General features: G+C 39.4%; 1 protein-coding gene across 2 annotated transcripts in view; it reads right to left on the minus strand.

Annotated features, from left to right (window-relative positions):
- The window catches only part of pdgfd (platelet derived growth factor d), a 68723-nt gene that overhangs the window by 34342 nt on the left and 10972 nt on the right, over window positions 1-23409 (minus strand). For both annotated transcript variants that reach the window (XM_077611744.1, XM_077611745.1), the window contains exon 2: window positions 684-873. In XM_077611744.1, coding sequence (XP_077467870.1) covers window positions 684-873 — 190 coding nt within the window. The remainder of the gene's footprint in view (window positions 1-683; window positions 874-23409) is intronic.

Here is a 23409-nt window from a genome sequence, read left to right on the forward strand (position 1 = left end):
ACTTGGCTAATTTAATATTTTCTACCCATTGCTGTTATTATAATCACAATGTCCCAAATCATTTCTTGGCAGCCAAACAAAACAAAAACATAAAAAGAAAAAATATATTAGGTAGAATTTTAAAACATGTTATTATACATACCAGTTTACCCTTTTTCCCCGTCACCCTCCTGATGTTGCCCCTAACTTTTTCAGTTTTTTCCCTTTAAAATACAAAGGAGAGAGCGCTGCATATGGTTATTATAAAGTTTATTTTGCCGAACTTAACGGACAAACTTGCTTTCTATAAAGTTAAACTACCTACTCTTCTTGTTATAACACCTGTCTCAATTTTTTACTTTCACTCAGTTGATATTTTGCCTATTTATGTTGTAAATGTGCTCATTTCAAGTCACGTTTTCCATATTTTTACACTAGCTTCATGTGTTTGTGTGTGTCTGCCTGCATTCTTATTAATGAGGATATGCTTTGGTGAACAATAACGTACTTGGTTCATTCTACATTCCTAATTGAGACTAGCATATACAGGATGAGCATTCTGAGCATATCCAACAACCAACATCACCCACACAAAAATAATGCCTTCCAAGTTCTCAAGAATCATGCAACCCTCCTCTTACATGTCCTCAGAATTTAACCATTTTCCTCTCGTTCATTTGCTGTAAATGTTTCTCATGTGTTACCTGCACACGTTGTTCTCCGCCTCCTCTATGCCAAAGTGAACGTCAAATTCCAGGTGTATTCGACTTCCTGGTGGTGAAACCAATTTCCATGACAACAGCAAATTGCGTGGGTATGAGTTGGGGAAACGTGGGCTATTGATGACTCCGCCCAACGTTGTAACAGTGATGTTGACCTCTTTTCTGTACAGGTCTGTGGTAAGAGATTTGTGGACTGTTACTTGATATATATTTATGAATATAAAGCATTTGGTCATCTCAAAAATGGTGAATGTTAATTTCAGGAACTGAAATGTCACGTATCAAAACCATAAGATCATACTGTTCCTAGAAACAAGGATGAATTAAGCGTTTATGTATCTATCTCTATCACTCTCGCTATCTCTATCTATGTATGTATGTATGTATGTATTTTTGTATGTATTTTTGTATGTATTTTTGTATGTATGTATTTTTGTATGTATGTATGTATTTTTGTATGTATGTATATATTTTTGTATGTATGTATGTATGTATTTTTGTATTTTTGTATGTGTGTATGTGTGTATGTGTGTGTGCGTGTGTGCGTGTGTGCGTGTGTGCGTGGGTGCGTGCGTGTGTGCGTGTGTGCGTGGGTGCGTGTGTGCGTACGTACGTACGTACGTACGTATGTATGTATGCATGCATGGATGCATGGATGCATGCATGGATGCATGCATACATGCCATGTATGTATGTATGTATGTATGTATGTATGTATGTATTGGAACTGATTAAGGCTTTTACATGTAAAATGTGTCTCTACTTATTAAAAATTCAAGTTACAAAACAACTTTTTGAACAAAATTCCAGGTGCATTTAGAATAGATTAGAACTTTATTTCATCCTGTATTTGGGAAATTTCAGTAGCAAGACAGACACAAGACATTGTAGACCTAGGTAAGAAACTGGAGCCACACACAGGAAGTCCACAAGGTGGGGACCTTCTGCAGACTGAGACTGAGGTTACCACACAGTCCCTCAGTAGTTGGGGAACATAACAGAAAAATTACGATCAAACTATTTTTTAATAAACTTAATAAGTTATGAATGCCAATGAGAGATGGGATTCGAGGCAACTACATCACATCTGTGCTTTTGTGATTGATTCTTTCAGATTCAGTCTTCCCTACCCCGTCCCACCTACCCTACCCCAAACCACAGAAGACCAGACTGACTTGCTATGTGACTTGTACAAAGCTGAATTGCCAGGCTAATATTTAGGGTGAATTCATTACTCTGTGCACAGAGCGCTTTACTTTTTGTTCCCAAATGTGGGGTGGATTTTTTTAATATGGCTGTGTAAGCAGATTAGTGTGCTTAATAAATGCAGGATACCTTCTCTATACACAGACGCACGCACACAGACACATTTTGAAGGTCAAACAGCATGCTGAAGTGGGCTGACAGGGCTGTTTTTGTGAGTTGTCTGGATTTGGTGAGATGGAGTTGAATGTATAATAAATGCAGCCTGCACCCCAGAATGACGATGATGAAGCTTTGGCCTTCTCCTTTTGTCCAATCACTTCTACTCTTTTCCCTTTAAGTTTTCTTCTAAGAGCTGTTTTCTCAAACAATTTCATTAATCAATTCATTGAGCATGTCACCAGCTGGCTATTCCTATCATTAATATGTACATTAAATGCTGCTCACTTGGTTTAACTTATGTTTGATTATTTACTGGTTGTCTCCTTCGCTCATAAAAATGCTTACTTGTCAGGTACTTTAGCCTGCTGAGGTTATTGAGGGACATATCGCAGTGTGTGTGTGTGTGTGTGTGTGTGTGTGTGTGTGTGTGTGTGTGTGTGTGTGTGTGTGTGTGTGTGTGTGTACAAGGTTGTCTGTTAATGTGGTGTCAAGGCTCTTTCATTTTCACTCCTGACTGCTGCACTGCAGCTTGCTGTAGATTGCTGGCTGGCGGATGTGGACCAGCAAAAAACTACGTTTATGTCTATTTTAGACATATTTTTCTTACAGAACTACCTTTCTAATACACGTTTGTCCACACTTGATTTGCCAAAATGCATTTTCAATTAAGATACATCTTGATACAAAGTACAACGAAAAGTATATTTGGAACTTTTACAAAATATACAGTATACAAATCCCCCTTGTGGGAGCCCTCAGTTAGAAGTGAGAAAGTGGAGCTTTACCCTTATTTTTACCTAAAGTCAGTGTTTCTCAAATATTTTCTATTGTTATTCAGTCAGTCGGTGTCGCTGACTCGTGGGATAATTCTGCTCCGTGCTGTTTGTTCTTCTTTGGTGCTGTTCACTCTTCGTAAACTCTGGCAGTGAGCATGCCACTGCCGTCTACTGAGTGAATGTGCAATTACACTTTATTCTAGTACGGCAAAGAATGTATGTTTTGCTAAGTAAGATGCATCGCTTCAAGGCCCTACCTGGAATCGCTTTGTTCCCCCAATGTCATTTCAGTTTTATTGTGCTCATCAATAAGCATTAAAACACTGCTGTTTATGTCTATATTTTTGGAATTGTTTCCAGTTAGAAAACCCAGTGGAGAACTACCGTATTTTCACGACTATAAGGCACACATAAAAGTCTTAAATTTTCTCCAAAATAGACAGGGCGGCTTATAATCCAGTGCACTTTATATATGGACCAATACTAAAATTGTTATCACGATAAAATAAAATAAATCAGTCGATAGGGTACACCATCCTCTACAGCTCTCACAACTACGGCAAGCAGCCCCCGACTCTACTATTTTCCCGTAGAAAAAGTACTGCACAGTGACTGCTGGGATATATAGTTCTTTTGTCAATACACCCAATGGATTGTGGCCTGGCGATCGGCATCAACACAGCTATACGAAGCATGGACGCTAGCTACTAGCTAGCTACTATTTGCGAATGGATTGTGGCCTGGCGATCGGCATCAACACAGCTTTACGAAGCAACTTTGATGGATTTGTGGGTGATGATGACGTGAGTACATTGTAAAATGGGTAAATAAAGTACAACCGAACTCAGTTTTGCTTCCATTGCCTTTTTAAAAACGTGTTTTTAGCGTGTGGGTGTAGCGTGTATGTTTAAGCTGTTTTATGTTTTGCCATGCCTGGCTGCGTCTATAAAAACTGTGCGTCCTTTGTGTGTGTAAAATACAGAAATAGCACTCGTTATTGACACTGTGACTAAAAATACGATGTGCCGTATAGTCGTGAAAATATGGTACCAATCATGTCACGCATGACCGGGAACTGAAGGGTGTCTTTGGTTTTTTAGTTGCCCGTCTTGCCTTGTCTTGTACTTTGTTGGTGAGCTAGAATATTGAGCTTATATACTGTCTGTGACCTCAGGCGGGAAGTGTGGAGAGTTTAGTCTGATTGGGGTTTTCTGCCCCCTGTTGGTCTGGGGGCAGATGTATCTTCTGCTTAGTTGACTTGACAATAGCGGTAAGAAAAAAAAGAGAGGAAGAGAAGAGAAGAGATAAATTGAGAAACATAACGACAATCTGGAGAGAAGTGGGAGAAGTGGGTCGAAGATTGGGCAGGTTAACAGGCAGCTGAGGAAAAGTTATAATGCAAACTTCAAGATGATTGTGATAAATAAGGCAGAGTCTTCAAACAATTGCTAAGCGGCTGTGAAATATGGTGTCACAAAGTGTAATGTACAGGAGATGGAGAGGTAAAAAAGATCGCCTAAAAATGCTCTCAGTCAGAGAAAAGATTTTACGTGATCCTCAGAGCGGCCGCTTCCAAGAGCTCGACAGGAGGGTGTGTGCGTATGTGGACGAGAAACGAAAGGACAGGATGCCTATCAGCAGAGCCGTCATTCAGCTCAAAGCTATGGAAATAGCCAGAGCTAAACATACCCACTGCTGACTTCAATGCAAGCCTCGGCCGGTGTAAAAGAATGATGCGGCGTAATGGACTAATGCTGCGAAGCAGAACAAGTCTAGCACAACGCCTGCCCTCTGACTTTGGGGAGAAGTTGTTGTTATTACAGCGCTACAGGGCACATCTGCTCATCACTCTGCTATATACTATATTGTATGATACAATTCATGTTTGCATGAAGTCGTGTGTTTCTGCCAATGTGAATTTGCTAATGTGCAATTCTGTGCTTGTACCCAAAGACACATTTCACCCAAACAGAAATAAATAACCAAAGCCTTTTCCATCTGGCTAGATGATAGCTGAAGGCCTGTGTGTTATGTGCATTGATTATCAAGTCCTGTGCTGGGTTCACTGTTTTGCCACTCTATCATGACAAATCTTTAAATATTCTGCCTGCTTCTCTGTCATGCTAACACAAGCAGGGAGGCATGGAAGTGAAACACATATCCGGGATGAGCACTGCATGACATAGTTGTCGACTATTACCCAATATCTCCTTTCAACTCCTATGGGATGAGACAAGTCTCATGCTCTACCACAATCATTTGGGATTTGACGCCTGGTTTTGACATTTATTGATATAGTCATTCATTCATTCGTCTTTCATACCGCACATCCTTGAAAGGGTTGCTGAAGCCGAACCCAACTCACTTTGACTGAAAGGCAGACTACACCCTAGACTGATCGCCACTCAGCTGAAGGGCACTTTTGATATAGTATCATTGAAAAATATTTTTTGACAAAAATTAAATGTTTTACAAAATGAGTTTTATCCCAAAAAATATCTTTCTTTTTTCTCCCTATGGATTTTTATCGATAATAAAATGGAACAAAACACACAAACACAGACAAAAAATGTTTAAACATTTCTCTTCAGGCAACCAAATAGTATGTGCAGAAAGCAAAGGAATGATTTAAACCAGACAAATGAAAAAATGTTTCAAATATGAATCAGTTGTTAATTAAAGCAGTGTAGTTTGTGTATGTTTAATTTATAGAAATGTCAGGAATCAAGTATTCTTTGACTCCTACAATTGCATTCCGCAACTTTCATTTTACTTTAGTAAATTAATGTTTTTAAGGTGAATAGATTTTGTTACATTTTTGTTACTATCTATGTTATGTTAATTTGTGATTTATTAATGTCAATTATTTTGCCAACCAATGTGGATGTGAGTATGTGATTTGTTTTCCTCGTAACCTTTTCAGCCTTCCTTTTCAATTAAAAGATTACTGGTAGTTGTCATCATTTCAATATGTATTCCTCATCAATGAAGTTTGGAATGGCCTCTTTTATTTTAGGGTTTTGCTATAGCAATTATTTATTTATCCTATTTCTTTATTATTATTATTATTTAGGTCAATGGCAACGTGTGTATCAAAACATTTCTCAGTGAAACTTACTCTTGTCATGGCAAACCTTGTGATTTCCGGGTTTATTTTGGTAATATCTGCAGCAGTTGCCCTGCTATGTGCTCTAAGTCAGGAGGTACTGAGCTTCATCAGATGTTACAATATTTTTGGATTTGGAAAGTCTCTGTTGGATTGCAAACAGCTTCTGCACTAGTGACATCCTCCTCAGAGTTATCAAATGTCTCTGTCTTCTGGTTGAAAATCAACATCGTTGTCCTTCCGTAAATACCTTCTTATCCCTATGACAAGCTCTTTGTACCGCTGCCCCCTGCCTTTTTTTGGAATAGGTTCTAAGGGTTAGCTGAGCTCTCACATTAGCTGCTACTTCTCTATCTTTTTATCACCATACATCAGGGGTCCCCAAACTTTTTCTTGTGAGGGACACATAACTTTTCCCTTCTCTGATGGGGGGCCGGTGTCAGTTTGTAACAGAAAAAGTGTGACGATCGTAGGGGAGCTTAATTATTTTTTATTGTTTTCCAGAAAGCCACACATAACCAAATAACCCTTTCCAGGTTCTTTACAGAAAAAAAGTCAGGAAACATATAATAACACTATTAATGAAATAAATAATAACTAAATAACCCTCTCTGAGTTCTTCACAGAAAAAACAGGAAATAAATAACACTATTTATGAAATAAATAATAACTAAATAACTCTCTCTGGGTTCTTCATAGAAAAAAAAGCCATGGAACATTAACTTTCTGTTGTGCCATGCACAATCTTCTCCCTTTGCTCTGAAGTTTATGCACGACACCACAACCGTCATTAGTGAATCCCACGTCAACATTTTGCAGCACAGTGCTTGGTGGTGAATTTGGCAGTGGACTCGTAGCGGGGCGGTGAGACCCCTTTTTTCCAACTCCCGGTTCATGCGTCCCATTATTAGACCGCGAGTTTCGGCCACCATGCTAGGAGCCCCGTCAGTCGTGATGCTAGCTAGCTTTGACCAGTCCAGGTCCAACTTCTCCATGGTTTGGCACACTTTGTCAAAAATATCCTCTCCCGTTGTAGTCCCTTTGAGACTTTGGAGGGCTGCCAGATCCTAGAAAATCTCAAAGTTTGCGCTAACTCCACGAATAAAAATGAGCAGTTGCGCTGTGTCTTGCACGTCCGTGCTTTCATCCAGTGCTAATGAAAAAAAGTCAAATTCTTTCGTCTTCTGCTGCAGCTGGGCATATACATTACTCCCGATTTCTTCAACGCGTCTGGTCATTGTACTCACCGACAGACTTACAGCATTAAATGCATCTTTCTTCTCGGGACACACCTCCTACGCGACAGTATCCATACATTTCTTAACAAACTCTCCGTCAGTGAAAGGCTTACCGCTGCTTGCTATCAATTTAGCAACCCAAAAGCTGGCCCGAACGGATGCCTGGTTCTGCTGAGATAGTAGTCCACTTTTTCGCTTTGAGAGTTTGTCTGCTCGTATTTGGCCTTGCAATCTATCGTACTTGTCTTTGTGACGGGATTCATAGTGTCGGCAAAGATTGTATTCTTTGAATACCGCCACCGTCTCTTGACAAATGAGACAAACAGCCTTTTCTTTGCATTGAACAAAAAAATAATCGTTTGTCCACTCCAGGTTAAATACCCTGCATTCTGAATCAATTTTTCTCTCACCTAACTTTTTCGCCATTATTCCGTTCTCAAACAGGTTGCAGTTTTAATATGCTTGAATAGTCCGCGATGGTCCCAGGGCTCCGCCCTCACCTTCGATCGTCCAGATGTCTCGGTAACACTGCTCGTGCATGCAACGGTGGACGTGCCCGCATGCATCAAAGGGAAACACTCTCCCCGCTCGTGTCACCAAAGAAGCAATGCAAAGCCCCGCTTCACTGGAATGATTTGTGGGCTCAGCAGGGGTGCAATGAACCAAACACAAGATTAAAACGTCCCAGTCTTCAAGGCCAAATAGGAAAAAAAATCCGATAGCGTCTCTGGTATTGTTCAGAGGGCCGGTCCAAATGTGCCAGCGGGCCGCAAAAAAAAAATAAAAAAAAAAATAAAAATAAAAAAAAAATAAAAAATCCGATAGCGTCTCTGGTATTGTTCAGAGGGCCGGTCCAAATGTGCCGGCGGGCCGTAGTTTGGTGACCCCTGTGGTTGTCGTTTTCTTTTTAGCCATTCATGTATGGCATACATGAATGGCTAAAAAGAAAACGACAACCACAGATTTGTTTTCCATGAGGAAATGACAACATTCATTCATTCATCTTCCATACCGTGCATCCTCGAAAGGCTTGTGGGGGTTGCTGGAGCCTAACCCAGCTATCTTCGGGCGAACGGCAGACTACACCCTAAACTGGTCGCCAGTCAAATCGTAGGGCACACAAAGAGAGAGACAAATGACGATCTTCACTCTCAATCGTACCATAAGTTACATAACCAGTTCTAGAACAAATTCATTTTGTAAATTGCCATACCACTGTACATCAAGTCACAGACCAACAGTAATGCATATTTGAGAAAAGAAAAATGTTTATTGGAGTGAAATAATTATAATTATATACTAATTATTTGTAATTTACTCAATGTATAGTTTAATTATTTAAATAAAACTCTAAATTGCTCCTACGCATGCATGTGAGCGGAAATGGTTGTCCATCTCCTTGTACCCTGCGATCGGCTGGCCACGGATTTAGGATTTCACCCGCCTAGTGCCCGTAGGAAGCTGGGATTGATTCCAGCACCCGCCATGACAGTTTTTTTTCTTTATTTATTTTTGACAATGCGAATAACTCGGCTCAGCTTGATAAAGAGTGTGGTGATTTGTTTGGTTAGAAAAAGTAACCAATAGGTTTTCAGTGTGGGCGGTTAGGTCCTGCAGCAAGATAGCACAAAGCGAATCCTCCATTAAAATACAAATACAAAATACAAAACTCTCTTTTCAGCAGAATATATTGAAATATGTACCTGTCTAGTTAAGTTAAGGAATGAGCACAACCTGGTGCGGTGCAGAGTATGCAACAGTGAGTTCAGCGTTGCCTGTGGTGGACTAAATGACATGTAAAAGACATGTTGAGGTACACGTCAGCACCTCCATATTTTTCTGTAGGTTAAAGACCGTCATAAAATTAAGCAAAACCTGGGCCAAACTAATTAAAAATGTACATTTAATGTATTACTAATGTATTTAATACTTTATCATTTGTTGTTTATTATTAATCAATTCATTTTTTTCCAAATAATTGGTGAGTTTTAATTGGAGAGGCAGTCATTGTTCTATTATCTTAGTTTCTTTATGCTAGTCCTGGACATTTTTGGGGGAACGAATTTAGACCTATTTTACATCATAGTGTCAGAAGTAGGGCATGTAATGACAGGTTCATAACTGCAAAAGGACAAATGGGGAAAGGATTTTATTTCTCCCCTTCTCAAGCTTGGGCGACATTGCCGTCAATTAACAGGGCATACTAACTGTACTCATAACACTGGGGAAAAAACCTGACTAAAGCATCTTTGCAGCAAGTGAGCATTTTACAAATGATAGTTTTGTGCGAGCAGAAGCAACAGGGATTTGGAGAAAACCCACACAGGCCAGGGGAGAACATGAAACTCCACACAGGAGGACCTGGGATTAAAACCAGGACCCCATAACTGTGAGGCCGACACGATAACCACTCAGTGCGAGCAATGGTAGGCACAAATAAGTGAGTTTTTTTTTTTAAATTTAATTCTCAGATCTCAAAATACATTTTGTTAAGCATTTTATCTTTTTATCTTCTCTCTATTTTGAAATAAATGACCGTATCGGTCGCATTGTCTTGCGTTATGGCATTTCGTTGTTGTCACCATGCAGTTTCGTGCTTGTCCAGTCTAATTTGTGCGCATATAAACTGTACCCTGGATTCAGTCATAATTTTCTTGGCGAAAAATATGTCTTATATGCGAAAAAATACGGTATGTTATATATCAGGAAAAGCACAAATGCCTAAGACTGCCCAGCCATAGAAATTATTAATATTTTGAATGATAGATTAAGAGGTTATTTGTGGTTAATTTGAAGTGTAGCCAGAGGCCGTATTTCGCACACAAGATCAATGCAAACTGCTGAACTATGCCTAGCTAACTGCCAAGCTGCCTCTGGCGGCTTCCCTTGGAAAAGTCCAGGGGTAGCATAACAAACAAGCTGTCCTCTTTTCCAATCAGATGATGAACAAACACAAATTGCAGCTTCATGCTGATGGACAAGCACGAGACAGAAGGCACAAAACAACAGAAAGGCACAAGACAAACACAGAGAAAAGAATGAGGAATCCGACCTTGCTAGGATGAAAGACAGTAAAATGAACGAGTGAAACAGACAGAGCAATTGAGCGAGATGATGAAAGACACAAGTGTGAAGAGGAGAGATGAAATGGTAAGTGAAAGAAAAAGTGGGGAAAAACATGTATACTGCTGAGTAACATAAAGTCTGCAAACACTCACGGGAGCTGAAGCCATTAGATGAGCCACACTAAAGAACATGTCTAAAATGCATAAATAAGAAATAGTGCAATCTTCTTTGTGAACATGTGCGCGCGTCTGCGAAGACTTGTCACTTGTCGGTTGTTTGGGAGAGGAGTTATGTTACTGAAAAGCTGTGACTCAGTGCATTTAAATGATGCAAAAGCATTTTATCTGCTCCTGATGTCTTCACAAGTGAGTCTCAGTAGTCACTTGAATATTATTAGCATCTACTTTGCTTAGACAACAGCTTCATGGACAACTTTTAAACCGCAATCTTTGGCAGGTTAATTGCATGAATAATACATGTGAAAAGGGAGAAACGTCAATTTTATAGAAAAATGTATACAAGCTGATCAGCAATGTACTGTAAGGAGGAGGGATGTGTCCACATTTCTCCCTCTTTTAATACCTCCATGTATAATGTATCTTACGTGCCTTTCTGTAACATTTGATAGATTACTTCAACTCATAGTATATCAATATCATTGAGCCATTCATATTCAGTAAAGCAATAGAAAACAGCTTGTTTGTGTTCTCATCTCATTTTCTGAACCGCTTCATCCTCATTAGGGTTGAGGGGGGTACTGACACCTATCCCAGCTGACTCCGAGCCAGAGGCAGGGGACACCCTGAATCAGTGGCCAGCCGATCGCAGGGCAGAAGGAGACAGACAAACATGCACACTTACACACATACATACAAGCCTACCGCTTGTTTGTGTTTGCCATTTGAAATGATACAAAAATGTACCACAACAATATAAAGACAATATTAATGGTGTCATGCGTTTGTTTTGGCTTTAGATTTAAATGTTGACAAATATCCAGAATGTTCCTCTAAATTGATGAGAGGGATTGGTATCTCTGCATACTTCATGAAAGACACCTGCACAATTCAATCCAAACCAAAAAAGCTATCAACTAAATAGTAAATATAACTTCAGTAAATAATTTTTCATGCACATCATTCTTGTTGTTCAACTTTAATTAATAAGTTTATACTGTATACATATTCTATGTGAAGCATTAATATTTATCCATACTGTTCCCGTTTAACACCTCGGCTAAGCTGTGTGACAAATTGCAGAGAACTAACTATTTCCAAGTTGGCGTTAACATTAATAAATTTAACAGGTCTGTGGAGACACTGTAGCTAATGAATACTGACGGCCATATTTCTAAAACAGATGCATTGGTACTTTGAACAGCAACATATCCACATTTATATACATCTAGACATGTACTATAAAAAAATAAACTACAAAACATAATTCCACGTTGTGCAAATTAAGAGGCTGCCTTGCAAATAGTACCTAAAGAGATGTTTAGGTCCAAATGATGCTGATTAATTCAAAATAAAAAGATTCTGTGACACAAAGAGTTGAACTTAGATTTTCATTCTTCCAACATCTGGATGACCTCATGACTCCTAAATTAATATACATAGTGCTGGCCTTTCCACAGTAGAGGCATAACAGATGCACTTTGCAATGCTCTAGGTTCAGCATCATTTATCCCCAGCCTTAACATTAGGTTCACCGACAAAAGAGATTCAAGAGAGCTCATGCAGCTAATTCTCAAAATAAAACCATCTCACACAGTGATGCATTTCAGTTTTGTTCACTGTCACCACTAACGTAGAAATTGACAATAAATTAACATAATATTTTAATGACATTAAACGTGGCAGTTGTTTAATATTTGTAACTGATAAATATTTAGTGCAGCTCATGACAGGGTGTTGTACACAATCAACTAACAACATTCTATTGTGTGTTATTATGTACAGTAAGGTCTCTATATATTATTGAGAGTGGAGAGGCTGGCGGATAGTCAGTTAATTAAAGCATTATTTGATTGGTCAAGTATGCCCAACATTAGATACAGGAGTTTGTCACCTGCTGACAGTTATTGCAGTTTAAATAGCAGCAGGAGAACAATCAATAATTGCTTCAACACACACACATAAACACCCACAAATGCACCCGGCTAATGTGCACACAGACCCATATGGGCATCTGACATAGAAGTAAATACATGCACAGAATTAAAAACTTAGTCCATGTCCTGGAGCTGAGGTGATGCCAACCAATTGCAGGACACATAATAACCATTCCAAACCAATTAAAATGTGTTGCACAATTTAAAGTCCATAAACCTAACGTGGCTGTTGAAGGTAGCTAGGCTACCTAGAAAAAATACATATAAATCACACAACATGGCTCTAGAACTCGAGGATTGATGGAGAAGTACTTAATCAAAGGTGTTAAACTAAAGGCATAGGGCCCAGCTCTTCCCAGGAGACAATAATTTACACCAACTTCTTTTTTTTGCAAAATCAGCAAATTTATAGATTGATGGGACTTTTAAAAATTAAGATCTCGCAAACACTGTTTTGTGTGAGTAAACACCCTTAGGAAAAGAAATGGTATAGGTGTTGAACATATTTATTAGTGTCTAAATTTGAAACCAGGCGGCCCGGCGGGTGAGTGGTTAGCGCATCGGCCTCACAGGTCTGGGGTTATGGGTACAAATGCAGATCGGTCCACCTGTGGGGAGTTTTCATGCTCTCCCCGGGCCTGCGTGGGTTTCCTCCCACATTGAAAAAAACATGCATGGTAGGCTGATTGGACACTATAAATTGCCCCTAGATATGGGTGTGAGTGTGCATGGTTTTCCGTCTCCTTGTGCACTGCAATGGCTTGGCCACCGATTCAGGGTGTCCCCCGCCTCTGGCCCGGAGTCAGCTGGGATAGGCACCAGCAACCCCCGCGACCCTAATGAGGATTAAGCTGTTCTGAAAATGAATAGCCGGTATATATATAATAAACTACAAAAGATAATTCCACATTGTGCAAATTAAGAGGCTGCCTTGCAAATAGTACCTAAAGAGATGTTTAGGTCCAAATGATGCTGATTAATTCAAAATAAAAAGATTCTGTGACACAAAGAGTTGAACTTAGATTTTCATTCTTCCAACATCTGGATGACCTCATGACTCCTAAATTACTATACATAGTGCTGGTCTTTCCACAGAAGAGGCATAACAGATGCACATTGCAATGCTCTAGGTTCAGCATCATATATATATATATATATATATATATATATATATATATATATATATATATATATATATATATATTTATATATATATATATATATATATATATATATATATATATATATATATAGAGAGAGAGAGAGAGAGAGAGAGAGAGAGAGAGACGCTCCCCTACTTACGAACGAGTTAGGTTCCGAGCGATTGTTCATAAGTTGAATTTGTTTGTAAGTTGATTCAGTGCTATATTTTGTATTATAATTTATGTTTAAGGCCTATATAAGTATATTGAAGGTAAATATAAGTGCATTTGTATGTTTAAGGCTTGTATAAGTAACACGCATTGGTTTGTACTGAAAAAAATATTTAATAAAATGGAGAGAATATGTACAGTACTGTATAGAGAGAGAGCGAGAGAGAGATTTATGTATTAGAAACTGGCCGAAAGAAGCGATCTAACGATGATTGCAGTTTTCTTCTTTTTTTCATCATAAATGATGCGGTAGAACTGTATGGCATCATTCAATTGATTTGCAAACTTTGTGCAATGTTCAATATTTGGGTCCTGCTGCTCGATCTTTCTGTTTATAAATGGTACTGACGGTCGAACGATTCAAGTTGTATGCCCGTGAAACGCTCACCACTCTCACGCGCATCAAGCTTCGTTATTATTGCCACTCGTTTCAAATGAAATGGCTTGCCTCTTCCTTGCAACTCCCTCAATAGAAGCCTTTCGCTTTTTACCAACCATATTCAATAATGGATGCACGAGATATTTAATGATACAAATGAAAAAGGTTCTTTGCACACTGGAGATACGTTCACGCACTTCCACATTGCAACAAAGGTAGATGCTGGGTGAGCTGAGCCCTCACAGCGCCGGGCGCATTAGCGGCGGAAAGAAGCACTACTCGGAAAAAAATACAAAATCGAACTTACGAACATTTTTCGACATAAACGCAATTTGCAGACATGTTCGTATGTACCGTTGTTCGTAAGTCGTATGTTCGTAAGTAGGGGAGCGTCTGTATATATATATATATATATATATATATATATATATATATATATATATATATATATATATATATATATATATATATGCTCACAAGGGTCACGGGGGTGCTGGAGCCTGTCCCAGCTGATTTCGGGCCGGAGGCGGAGGACACCCTGAATCGGTGGCCAGCTGATCGCAGGGCACGAGGAGACGGACAATGATTCTCACCCACACTCTTACCTCACTTGTACCTAAGGGCAATTTAGAGTAGACCTGGGTGATATGACAAATATCAGTCGATATTGATGATGATCACATCTTTTTCTTTCAAATTTGAAACTTCAAACTTCTGTGAGTAAGTAAAATACATTTCTTTCCTCATTATTCAATTATGAAAGTAACTATGTTACCTTGCTTTATTACAAAAGAGAATATAAAATCTCATCTCATCTCATTTTCTGAACTGCTTTATCCTCATTAGGGTCGCGGGGGTGCTGGAGCCTATCCCAGCTGCCAGAGGCGACACGCTAAGAATATAAAATATAATTAATTTTTGTTGTTGTTGTTCTGTTCTGCAATAACGATAAGACAACTGCCCTGTTACACTATGAAAAGTAAAGGATAAAACCTGCAGACTTTCTTTATTTTTTAGAAATTTGCGTTCAAAGCAAAATTTGCTGTGCAATATGAAATAAATAAAATAATCAACTGAAGACATCATCAGCATGGGCAACCAGATTATTTTCAGCGTAACAAAAAGAAGCTACATTTACCTCACATATGGCCATTTACAAATAAATAAATAGGGCCACCCGATGGTGCAGTGGTTCTTCCGCCTGACTTTGGTGTGGGCAGACTGGGGTCGATTACCAGAGTCTGATTATGAGAGTCTGTCTCTCTGTGTGTCCTACGACTGACGGGCGACCAGTCTAGGGTGTAGTCTGCCATTCGCCCGAAGACAGCTGGGTTTGGGTTCCAGCAACCCCCGCAACCCTTTCGAGGATGGGTGGTATGAAAGATGAAAATGAATGAATATATAAATAAATAGACAAGTTGGATGAACTAACCCTAACGCATTTTAACCCTAGTTAACAAGTTTTAGATTTTTGCAACGCTTTCAGAAGATTTGCACTAGAAAAGGGAAATTACTTGATATGAAGTCAGAAAAATATTACAGGCCGTCCTCAAATGAGGACAGTGGGTCACCGAATAATTTTGTCTATGTGCAGCAACACCCTTTAGGAATGTGCAATCCTTTCGATTTGTACAGTATCTCAGAATTACCACATGCGGTGATTTCTCTAAGATTTTCCCTTCAAAGTAACCCACTTATACTTCCTATTAAAACCATGAATATGGAGGTGAACATTGTGACTCAGGGGGCATCTTATACAAGAGAAATTTTAAAATTCAACAATTTTAAGGCAATTTTAAGGGTGTGGCTTATACACGGAGGCGTCTAATATGCGAGAAAATACGTTAATGAATACCATATTCATTACCGTATTTTCTCGCATATTAGTCGCCTCCGTGTATAAGGAACGTTTCACTAAGGCTGCAGTTTGTGCACATGTATTTAAAAGCCATTTAAAAAAAGAGAGAGAGAAAAAGACTGGAAAAATCACTTGGATCTTTTAGTGGGTCAGCTCTGTGTTGTCCTGCATCTCACAATCACTAATTCTGTTATAGACCTTTTGCTTTCATGGTCCGTGTTAGCCGCTTTGTTGCTAACCATGCTAAAAACTTTTCTTCCTTTTGCTTATCACCCTCTTCTTCTCCTGAACGTTGGTCTGGAACTAGCGTTCATGTCGCATAAGCGCCCCTGTTTGTTGTGGTGGTCGGTTGGTGCGATGGCAGTTAAAATTATCGAATTTTTATTGAACGCTTTTATTATTATTGTTGACAAAAAAATGACGATAATTGTCATTATCATTTTATCACCCAGCTCTAATTTAGGGTGCACAATCCGCCTACTATCCATGTTTTTGGAATGTGGGAGGAAACTGAAGTCCCCTGAGAAAACCAACACAGGCCCAGAGAGAACATGCACAGTCCACACAGGAGCACCGACCTGGATTTGAACCCAGGACCCCGGAAGTGTGAGGCTGACGCGCTAATCACTCAGACGCCAGGCCACCTATCTGTATATATGTATAAAGTCATTAAAAAGGTGAAACTTTACTCTTTCTCTCATTATCTCTATTGCAAATTGTGTGCATGCTAGTATGTCTAAAATACAGCTGGGGTAGCACACATTGCGTCTCTCTCTCTCTCTTAGGGCAACTTGACTGATGTTTGCTCAATGCACGTTTGCCCTGTTCCTGAGCAGATGCTTATGTTTTGACAGTGGTCTTGCTCTCTGACTCACATCAGAGGTGTGTGTGTGTGTGTGTATGTGTGTGTGTGTTTGTGGTTATGTATATGCCAGGGTTCTGATTACCAAAATGTATCTGACGTACCCACCACTGGGATCACCTATGACCTATTACTGAAGGCTCAACATTAGCACACATCAATGTCCACCTGCTCCAAATCATCATCAATGCTAGTTCTCCTGTTTAACGACTTAGTCATCATTTTTCACCCTTTGTTTCTTGACATCTCACAGCCACACTTTTCCTGTCTCCTCCCACGTCCTGCTTCCTCCAACATGCATACTCCATTTTTCCTCTTCTCGTATCTACACTTGCTGCGTGCCAATTCTCCCTCACTAACTTCAGAGAGAGTTAACGATGAGATGAAACCGACAGAAAGGAGGCTAATGAAGACCAGAGGAGACAGATAGAGAGGGGGAGACAGATGGAGAAATTCTGGGTTACACAAGTGAGGAAATATAGTTGGAAATATGTGGAGAAACGCTGACATTCAGAGAAGGGAAGATAAAAAGCATTTGACGGGGAAAAGAAAGACTTTCATTTGTGTCAGAGCACCATTGTCAAAATAACAAAGACGAAACACTCACTGCGCACTAGAGGATTTGTCAAAGTCCTCTCTCACACACATGCACTCACACAAGACACACACCCTAAACACACAATGTTTATGTATCTCTTTCCTACAGTAGGGACCGATCTCCTGGGTTGCAAGTGGCTTGTGCTCTCATTTTTCTGCAGTGTCACTTCTGGCATTTGTCCTGCCTTGCCTTCACTTAGCACCACTTGCAGAAACATTCAATTCTTTTCACTCCATTTTCAGCATCCAGTGAAACCACCTGTTTCATTAAGCTTTTTCAAAAACCTCATCACCTGTATATATGTGAATTCTTTGCTCTACCATAAAGTTTATTTGGGTGGAGGTACTGTTTGTATCAGGGGTGTAATGGTTCACGTGAATATTTTGAACCATTTGATAATATGTGCAACCAGAGTCCTATGGGAGTTTTCCGCATATATATATATATATATATATATATATATATATATATATATATATATATATATATATATATATATATATCGTATTTTCACGACTATAAGGCACACATAAAAGTCTATTTTTTTCTCCAAAATAGACAGGGCGCCGTATAATCCAGTGCGCTTTATATATGGACCAATACTAAAATTGTTATCACGATAAAATAAAATAAATCAGTCGATAGGACACCTACACCAAGCAGCCCCAGACTCTACTATTTCCCGTAGATAAAGTACTGCGCAGTGACTGCTGGGATATAGAGTTCTTAATACACCCAGTTCTTCAATACACTTAGTATGACGGCGAGCACACTAATTTGGTGCTCGCCGTCATTTCGGCTGTATTTACAAAAGAAATCCTGCCGCTAAATGTTGGCGTCAGCAGAGCATTCAAAGCTAGACTGTGAACTATATATGTACAACTACGCCAAGCAGCCCCAGACTCTACTATTTCCCGTAGATAAAGTACTGCGCAGTGACTGCTGGGATATAGAGTTATTCAATACACTCAGTATGACGGCGAGCACACTAATTTGGTGCTTGCTGTCATTTCGGCTGTATTTACAAAAGAAATCCTGCCGCTAGATGTTGACTTCAACGGAGCATTCAAAGGTAGACTGTGAACTATATACAGTGGTACCTCGTCATACGACCGCTCGTCATACAAAATGCTCGTCTTACGGGGGAAATTTCGATCGAATAATTCGCCCGTGATGCGGTCAAAATTTCGTGATGCGACCAAGCCAGGTTGCCATGGCATTTTTTTTTGGGCATATCTTTCGTGTATAAACATATTTACGAGCACCGGATGAGCTATTCAGACCAGGAAACGCACAACGCGCATGCACGGGGAAAAGAGGGCTTTCTGGGTAATGAAGTATACTCGTGCTCGCAACAGCATCGCCGGTTGCAACTCTATCATAGGCGCCGTTCGAGGGGATGCGGACACAGATGCTACAAGCTAAAAGGAGCCGCTAGCCAGCGCCCCCGAAGCTCCCATGAGCAACGGGGCGATCGCTGATAAAAGACTCTGCTCGTTGGCTGCTCATAAGAACATCGGGGGCACTGGCTCGCAACAGCATCCCCGGTAGCAACTATATCATAGGCGCCATTCGAGGGGATGCGAACACAGATGCTACAAGCTAAAAGGAGCCGCTAGCCAGCGCCCCCGAAGCTCCCATGAGCAGCGGGGCGATCGCTGATAAGACTGCTGCTCGTTGGCAAGTGGTCGTGCGTTCTCCGATTGTGAGGACATTTGTGTGCATAATTTTCGGAATATTTTGAAGGGAATAGTACGACAGCAAACAGCCCATCGATAGCGAACGTGAGGGTGGAGTGTTTGTTCTGTTTACGAGTGCGTCGTGTGGAAAAAAAACCGAAGCCCCCCGCCCCTTTTGTGCCCCTCTCCCCTCGGCGAAATCCGCCCAATTTTAGTTAGATTAAACACTTTATTTCTATTAAACCACTCGTTATTTATTACTTTGTCAATATATGGCGAATTATAAGAAATAAAACATTTTTTCAATCCAATATCCTGTTTTTGGTGTTTTTTTCAGAGCATTGGAACGAATTAATTTGTTTCCCATTCATTTCAATGGGAAACTTCCCCTCGAGTTACGAGAATCTTGTCATACGAGCTCAGTCCCGGAACGGATTAAGCTCGTATCTCGAGGTACCACTGTATATATATACAGACGCTCCCCTACTTAAGAACGAGTTAGGTTCTGAGCGATTGTTCATAAGTTGAATTTGTTCGTAAGTTGCTCAGTGCTATATTTTGTATTATAATTTATGTTTAAGGCCTATATAAGTATATTGAAGGTTTATATAAGTGCATTTTGTATGTTTAAGGCTTGTATAAGTAACACGCATTGGTTTGTACTGAAAAAAACATTTAATAAAATGGAGAGAATATGTACAGTACTGTATAGAGAGCGAGAGAGAGATTTATGTATTAGAAACTGGCCGAAAGAAGCGATCTAACGATGATTGCAGTTTTCTTTTTTTTCATCCTAAATGATGCGGTAGCACTGTATGGCATCATTCAATAGATTTGCAAACTTTGTGCAACGTTCAATATATGGGTCCTGCTGCTCGATCTTTATGTTTATAAATGGTACTGACGGTCGAACGATTCAAGTTGTATTCTTGTGCAACGCTCACCACTTTCTCACGCGCATCAAGCTTCGTTATTATTGCCACTCATTTCAAATGAAATGGCTTGCCTCTTCCTTGCACCTCCCTCAATAGAAGCCTTTCGCTTTTCACCAACCATATTGAATAATGGATGCACGAGATACTTAATGATAAAAATGAGAAAGGTTCTTTGCGCACTGGAGATACATACGTTCACGCACTTCCACACTGCAACGAATTGGGCAGAAGAAGGTAGATGCTGGGTGAGCTGAGCTCTCACAGCGCTAGGCGTCGGTATTAGCGGCGGAAAGAAGCACTACTCGGAAAAAGGCGCGCAATACAAAATCGAAGTTACGAACATTTTTTGACATAAACGCAATTTGCAGACATGTTCGTATGTACCGTTGTTCGTAACTCGAATGTTCGTAAGTAGGGGATCGTCTGTATATATTATATATAATAACTCAGAGCTTGCTGTCATTCCCGGAGGCTTAAGAACTACAACCGCTGGACCCGGCGTTTTGGAAGACTCATTTGGGCAATTGTTTAAGTCGGACACAGAAAATGAGGACTTTGATGGATTTGTGGGTGATGATGACGTGAGTAAGTTGTAAAATGTCTAAATAAAGTACAACCGAACTCAGTTTTGCTTCCGTTGTCTTTTTAAAAACGTGTTTTTAGCGTGTGGGTGTAGCGTGCAAGAACTATATTTCCCAGCAGTTACTGCGCACCAGAACCCGGAAATAGGCTACTTCCGGTAGCCAGCGCTATTGCGTTTCGATGTTCATCCATATATAATATATAATATATATGCGTCTAAAAAACGGTGCGTGCTTTGTGTGTTTCAAATACAGAAATAGCACTCGTTACTGACACTGCGGCTAAAAATACGATGCGCCGAATGGTCGTGAAAATATGGTATATATATGTATGTATGTATGTATGTATATATATATATATATATATATATATATATATATATATATATATATATATATATATATATATATGTATGTGTATATGTGTGCGTATGTGTTTATATAAAATAGATTCTTACATGGCATATCGTAAATAGCCTATGGCCAATTTGGTCGTCTTGCTACGCTTGTACCTATGCACTCAGAAAACTTTGATATTTGTATGGATCAGGCCATCTTTGGAGCTGTGAAATGGGCAAAATGAGTTGTTTGTACACGCTAGCAGGATGTTACCACACGCCGCAAAAGACAAACAAACTAGTTTTGATAGGCCTTCAGGCTAATTCAAAATAAAAAAGAGGGTAATAATTATTATGACATTCCATGCATTTCTGATGCCCCTTAAGACTAATGTCTTGGTTCTGCTTGAAATTAATCAACACGTGTGTGTGCGGGTGCGTGTGTGTAATGCATTTTCATGTCAACTACATGAAAAATGCAATCACTGTACTGATGATGATGTAAACCTATGAGTGTTTTCTCACCATTAAAACGACAGAGCCTGGTACGAAGTACTGGTAGGCCGCAAGGCTCTTAAACTTTGGTGCGTGTATGCACTTTTTGTATTTAAAAGATAATTGTAACTGTCCGGATGATCCAAATTCGGCATTTTGCAGGCTGCTACAATGTCCTTTAAAACCATTTGAAATTCCTTCATTTTCCAAACCGCTTATCCTCAAAAGGATCGTGGGGGGTGCTTGGTCCTATCCCAGCTGACTATGGGCACCAGGCACGGGACACCTTGAATTGATGAAATGGCACAAGGAGACAGACAACTATTCACACTCATACAGACGCATTGTTCAACCATCCTACCATGCATGTGGGGATGTGGGAGCAAACCGAAGTACCCGGAAAAGCCCACGCATGCAAACTCTACACAGTGAGGACCAACCTGGGATCCAACCCTCGCCCCAACAACTCTGAGGCCGACATGCTAACCACTTGGCGAGCGGGCCACCCATTTGAAGCATGGATTCAGCAAATGGATCATTATAATCTTTTCAATTATTCTACTAACGAATGTCTGTTAATCGTTATATAATTTATATAGTACATAATTTTCAGCATGGACTGAATCAGAGTTTATGTTAGTCATAGAACAAATATTTTTGAATGCTAGATAGTTTTCTCTGCAAATTCATTTTTTTACAGCGTTCAAGACCGTGCTGTATCTTCAGGCCTTGGATGGATTTCAAAGCTCATAGGAGACTTACTCCACTAATTGTAACCCTCTCAATGCTGGTGCTAGGGTAATTTTCCTCATTTATGGGATTTACGTTTGCATCTTTTCTCTACTTAATGTCGCCTTTAGGGATTGTCAGATATTATTTTTAACCTCACAAAATAGTCATTTATTTACGCTACCTTATCTAGAAATTCAGGTGTTGCCTCGAGGGAGAGTTCAAATCATGATTCCACTTATTCAAATAGTCATGGAGTCACATTTTCTAATCTTAATGAGTGTTTTGTTTGCATGTGAATGTCCACCTGTGTGTGGCATGCAGAAAGTTAACAGTCATGTCATCAATCCTGGTGGCTGATGTCCAAATGAACCATTTAAGGTCAAGTTTGAAAAGTCAAATGAGTTATTTGAATGATCAAAATAGCAATGTGCTATAATTATTACCCACACCAAATTCTTATTCTATATACTACATTTAATTTTAGATATGATTATTGATAAATCTCTGAATTATCATATTTACAATAATTTCTGTTCTGGCGTCATATGGCACTACTTCCATTTTTACTCAAAAAGGAATTGGACATTCATAAATCTTTCCACCAGGGGATATTATTAAAATATCATATGCAAGGTGCAATTAGAGATACATGATGAGTCTGTACTGCAGGCAAAGAAATAATTTACCATGATTAGGGAGGCAATATAACCTGAAATTTATCTCACAATATTTCAAAAAAATCCACAATTACCATATTTATACTAGTAGACTAAAAATATCGATAGATTTTGCTTTAGTGCAACAACATATTTATATCACGCAAAATTTAAGACATCCCTGTTTTAGACAATTATACTGTAATGTAAAAATCACTATTCTAGTTCAATGTAAATTTGACAAAAAAAGTTCAAACAGTAGCCCATCGAACAGTTTAAAATTTACAGTTGATAATTTGAATTTTAGTTGTATATTTGAACTTTAGCATTTAACAGCAAACAAAACCAAAGTGCAAAGAAAGTTGACGTTATTGTATCACTGCAGCCTAGCTAACAAAATATTTTATATTATCACATATACTCTTAACCTTTATGGTCACGTTTTGCTTGTTCATGTAAACAGAAAGATGAGATTGTCTCCAGTGGTTGAAATGAAGTCAATCCATAACACTTTGTCAACAGTGTAATGGTAATAAAATGTTGTTCTGCTCAGTCTAA

This window comes from Stigmatopora argus, chromosome 10 (assembly GCF_051989625.1).
Source record: "Stigmatopora argus isolate UIUO_Sarg chromosome 10, RoL_Sarg_1.0, whole genome shotgun sequence".
Classification (NCBI taxonomy): domain Eukaryota; kingdom Metazoa; phylum Chordata; class Actinopteri; order Syngnathiformes; family Syngnathidae; genus Stigmatopora; species Stigmatopora argus.